Source organism: Otolemur garnettii, unplaced genomic scaffold, assembly GCF_000181295.1.
Source record: "Otolemur garnettii isolate 467f Iridium unplaced genomic scaffold, OtoGar3 scaffold00039, whole genome shotgun sequence".
In the NCBI taxonomy this organism is placed as follows: Eukaryota; Metazoa; Chordata; class Mammalia; order Primates; family Galagidae; genus Otolemur; species Otolemur garnettii.
The window spans coordinates 2,255,119-2,260,416 of NW_003852434.1; the positions used below are offsets into that span (position 1 = coordinate 2,255,119).

Below are 5,298 nucleotides of genomic sequence, written 5' to 3' on the forward strand. Positions count from 1 at the left end.
AACACCCGGCATCTCACTCTTGCTCAGGCTGGTCTTGAACTCTTGAGCTCAGGAAATCCTCCTATGTCAGCCTCCCAAAGTGCACTGCGCCTGGCCTACTTTCACACATTTATATTACACAGTAGGTGCTCTTCAAATGTTATAATAATTGAGATAATGAGAAAAACCTAGCTCATGCTAGATGTTAAATGAAAGAAATGAGTGCTCAGCATGGTAAAGAATTGGACAGAGGAGGATGGGCTTTGTGGGGACGATATCTCAGTGAGTTTTGCTTTTAGAGAACTGATTGTTTAGAGGAATTTTGTCCAGTTTTATTTAGGGTCTGTCTCCTCTAACACTAGCAGTCTTCCAATCCATAGATTCCCAAACTTTGCTGCACATTGGAATCATCTATGGGATCTTTAATGACAGCTAATGGCTGAGTTTTACCCACAGACATTCTGAGTTAATTGGTATTGGATGCAAACTGGGCATTGGAATTTTTAAAGGATCCTATGGCATGAGTGCCTATAATCCCAGCAACTTGGGAATCTGAGTCAGGAGGTTCACTTGAGCCCATGAGTTCAAGACCAGCCTGTGCAGCATAGCAAAACCACCATCTAAAAAAAAAAAAAGGATCCCGTGGTGGGCAGAATAATGGCCTCCCAAAGATTTACAGTGTTCCTAATTCCAGAGCCTATGAATATGTTAGGTTGCATGAAATTAAAGTTGCTAATCAGTTGCTAATAGAGAGATTAACCTGAATTATCCAGGTGGGTACAAGGGTCTTTTAGCTGAGAAAGATGGAGGCAGAAAAGTCCATTGTCAAAGTCAGGTGACTTAAGAAAGACTTAATCAGCCATTGCTAACCTTGAAGAGGAAAGGGGTCTCTGAGTCAATTAATGCCAGTGGCCTCTAAAAGCTGAAAAGGCAAGAAAATGGATTCTCCCCCAGAACCTCTAGGAAGAGGTGAAAAGCCTCCGACAGCTTGACTTTAACCCACTAAGACCCATGCCAGTCTTCTGACCTCCAGAACCATAGGAGGATACATCCATCATGTTGTCTTAGAACACTGAGTTTGTGGTGATCTGTGACCATAGCAAGAGGAAAGTAAAATTGCTTTCCAGGTGATTCTAATGTGTCCCAATGTTCAGGAGTCACTGTTTTAACCTTTGAGGCTTCCCTTTGCCAAGTTGGTCTTCCACCCGGAAAGAAATAATGACTTACTGCGAGAAGAGTCTCTTCTTACCTGGGGGATCACTCCCACTGAGGGCCAGTTGCCCCGCATTGTTGCTTCCCCAGCCAAACGAAGTCCCACAGAGAGATAGGGCGAAGCTGTGAGCCCCTCCAGCAGCCACCTGAGCCAGCGGGAGCCCCTCCAGGGACTGCACCCTTTGCGGGCTGGCTTTGGAAGAGAACTCCTTCCCCAGGCCCAGCTGCCCATGGCTGTTCTTTCCCCACGAAAACACTTGGCTATCTACAAAAGTGAAGAAGAGAAACTCAGCATTGCACGTGTAGTGGAATACCAAATTCAAGTAGAAACGACCACCCCAATTCTACAAATTTTTTCAGCTTTACTGAGGTACAATTGACATAAAAATTACACATTTAAGGCATATCACATCATATACCTTAAATATATGTAATTTTGCTATTCTGATACACACATACATTGTGAAGTGATGGCCACAAGCGGATATTAATAATTAACATATCGTTGTATGTGTGTAGCGAGAATGCTTCAGATCTCTCTCAGCAAATTTCAAGTATACAATGCAGTATTATTAACTATCATCACACGGCTATACCTGTGGCCTCCAGAACTTACTGATTCATCCTGTAACTGAAAGTTTGTAACCTTTGACCAATATCTTCCACTTTCCTCCACCCAGCTATCTCCTGGCAACCACTTTCCCCTCTCTAATTCTGTGAGTTTGACTTTCTTAGATCCTATGTATGAGGGAAATCATGCAGTATTTGTCTTTCTGCGCCTAGATTATTTCACTTAGCATAATGTCTTCCAGGTTTATCTGTGTTCTCCCAAATGGCAGGATTTCCTTCTATTTCTTACCTGCCTAAAAGCTGGCCATAAGTTTCCCTTTGTGAGGCGGTCCCTGCCCTCCCGCGCCAGGGAGAGAAGAGCAACTTGCACCACGTGAGACAGAGAGTTGGCCCTGAGTTGCATAAACAAACCTTAATAAAATAACCCTTTCTTCCATAAGTTTCCCCCAGGTATTTCCTAGTCATTTCCCCATAATTTGTCATCCTTTAAAGCCCAAATTCCCTCTCCTTTGTTAAAATGGTATATAAGTTTCCGAGTCTGACTACTTCTTTTAGTTTCACTTTTCAGTGAACTCCTTTACTCAAAAATGCCAATAAAAATTGGGTGCCCAAAGGGCAGCACCTGTGGCTCAAAGGACTAAGGCACTGGCCCCATATGCCAGAGGTGGCAGGTTCAAACCCAGCCCCAGCCAAAAACTGCAAAAAAAAAAAAGAAATTGAGTGCCTTCTCTCTGTGAATCTGTCTTCTGTTCATTTAATCCTTAGGTCCTCAGACACTACACCTTAAGAGGGTCAAGTTTTTTCTCCCTCATGCTCTCCACCGAGAAATTTAGATTGAGGTTAGATGAAGGATATGGGAGGTTGTTAGAAAAAAATGCAGATGTGCAATTATCCCATCAATAAAAAATAAATACAATTTTTTTTAAAACAAGAATGTAAACTCATGACTTTGATATCTTGATTTTTCTCTGTTTAATCTGAGTAAAATGGACAAACAGCCTCTAGTTTGTCTGGGTTTGCCAGTATGGAGAAGCCATTCAGCATAAAGAGAAAAGTCTGGAAATAAAGCCACTGTCTGAAAGAGCTGGCCAATCAGGTCATGTAAACAGAGAGGGCCCTTTTTGGCAATCAGATATGAATTAGGCACTATTTAGATTATAAAAAGAACAAAGACATTTGGAAAAAAATTAGAACAAGAACATATAAAACCCAGCAGGTTAAAAATGTCTAAATGTGTTAAAATGAACCCCAATGCACTGCAAATCAAGTTATCATTCATATTCAAAAAATTACTTCCTAATGACCCTTAGAGATCCAAAAAGTGTTTTTTACCTTCTGATAATGCCAAGGAATGGTAGTGTCCACAGGAAACTTGTATTATTTTTATACCAGTCAGAGCTGTCACTTTCCTATAATAAAAATGGTTAAAAAATCTGTCAATCCTTTTTCAGGGTGAATTGGCAAGTAGATGATCGATATTTAAAAGAATCTGAAGTAGGAAAACAAGTTTATTTTCTTATATTTCTGTAATACCTTTATTACAAATCCCTCTATTTTTAACATGGCAGCAACATGTAGAGAGGTACAGAACAGAATCCAAAGCAGTATATTTGTGTATAGAAGAAAGAATTTCTATTGGGCATTAATAGATTATATAATGAACTAATTTTTACTCTGTACTTATTGATCTAATAGAAAAATAAATTCCTTCACACACATGGAACACCAACATCTTCATCATCTAATTTAAGCCCTGTGAGATAAAGAAACCATTCAGTTCAATCATATGAAATTGCCATTTTTGTGGATCGAAAACAGGCAATGGGACCCCTTTTAGGAGCCCGCCAGGCACCCCACCAAGAATGTAAATATAGGAAAAATCTTCAGCCCTTTCAAGAGGAGTTCTAGGTACCTCAGTAACCTTGAAAAGGAAATGAGGAACCTGATAAGCAAGACGATAGTAATAACCAAAGTTCCCCTATAAAAACTAAGACAAAAACTTAACATACATTCTTGAATTATTTTTCAGAAACCTCCACCACATGGGAAATTCAGGTAAGAGGGAACAGAGGGCTACACTCTGGCCATAGTTCTTTTTCTAAATTTCTTCGGCATAGGGGTGGGGTGGGGGGGAGGCCTGGAAAGAATCAGACCCATGTTAACAGTGCTTTTCCACTGACACCACGTTTTAGACAAGGCCTTCGCCTTCCTTCCTTAACTAATTGCTAATCGAAAACTCTCTAAATCTACCTAAGACCCCTAAGTCCTCACTTCAGATATCCCGCCCTTGGAGACTAAATCAACACATAACTTCCATGTATTGATTTACAATTTTGCCTGCAATTTCTGCTTTCCTGAATGTATCCCTGCCTTTAAAAACCCTTGCTTGTAAGCCATAAGGGAATTCAGGTCTTAACTATTAGCTGTCCATTCTCCTTGCTTGGTGCCATGCAATAAAATACCATTCTCTCCCATTGCAAATCTTGGCATCAGTGTCTGGTTTTATTGCACGGGGCCAGGGCACCTTAGAAATAATAACTATCAGCAATTTCATATGGTTGAATCCAGTGGAAATCAGAGATCAAATAAGTATTGAGTTGTAAAACTAGATGCAAACCCTGATCTTTTCATCCCAAGATAAATAAATATTCATGCCCCCAAGTTACATTGATTTCTCATAGAATTGAATGACTAGAGGAGGTAACAAAGGTAACTTCTTAGTATCAAAAAGTCTGGACTTGAAAATTTCCTAAGCATATACTTCATAAACACGCAATTCAGAGCTGACCACTTACATACAAACAGTCCTAAGAAGCTGTTTGTGAGGAAATGTGGTATTTCCCCCATTTTACTAAGTAAAATGTTAGGACCCAGTGGCTTATGACAAGCCAAAAGGTTATGTTAGGATAAAAATTTCCTTTTTCAATTTGGGTCTAATGTTTGTAGGCCTGAAAATAACTGACGATAGATTAACAAGAGAAAAAACAAAATTTATTTATACATGTGCTCTGTTGCAGAATATCCCCCAAAGAAGGTTTATACATACCAACTTAATATAAGGGGCATTGTCAGGGTGTCAGCGGGAAACTATGGAGGGTCTACTAGGCCTGGGAATGGACCGTCTGTCTTTACAACATCTGGATTCACAAGAAACTTCCACCGAGGGAGGTTAATGGCAACTGTATTGTTGGAGGCTCCACTTTAGACAGGAAAGGGAGCTCAGATAAGATTTCTTTCTACATCATCTGTAGCTCAAATGTTCTCACTTTAAAATAATCTTTATATTACTCTGGGGGTCCAGAGTAATAGTTATATTATATAGTTATATATATAGTTATATTATATAGTTATATATATAGTTATATTCCATGAGTTAAGATTAAGATCAAAGGATCGGTCTTTTCATTTCACTCTCCCCTTTTTCTTCATGGGACCCTAGTTGAATAATAATTAGAATCGTAAGTTTTTTTCCTACCTTCTTCCCCCACTACACTGGAATCCTTGAGATTAGGGATTGTGTTTGTCATAGTTTTCTTT

General features: G+C 39.6%; 1 protein-coding gene across 1 annotated transcript in view; it reads right to left on the reverse strand.

Annotated features, from left to right (window-relative positions):
* HERC6 (HECT and RLD domain containing E3 ubiquitin protein ligase family member 6) overlaps positions 1-5,298 on the reverse strand; it is a 51,121-nt gene that overhangs the window by 41,998 nt on the left and 3,825 nt on the right. The window contains 3 exon segments of the mRNA XM_012805332.2: positions 1,229-1,456; positions 3,094-3,170; positions 3,981-4,027. Coding sequence (XP_012660786.1) covers positions 1,229-1,456; positions 3,094-3,170; positions 3,981-4,027 — 352 coding nt within the window.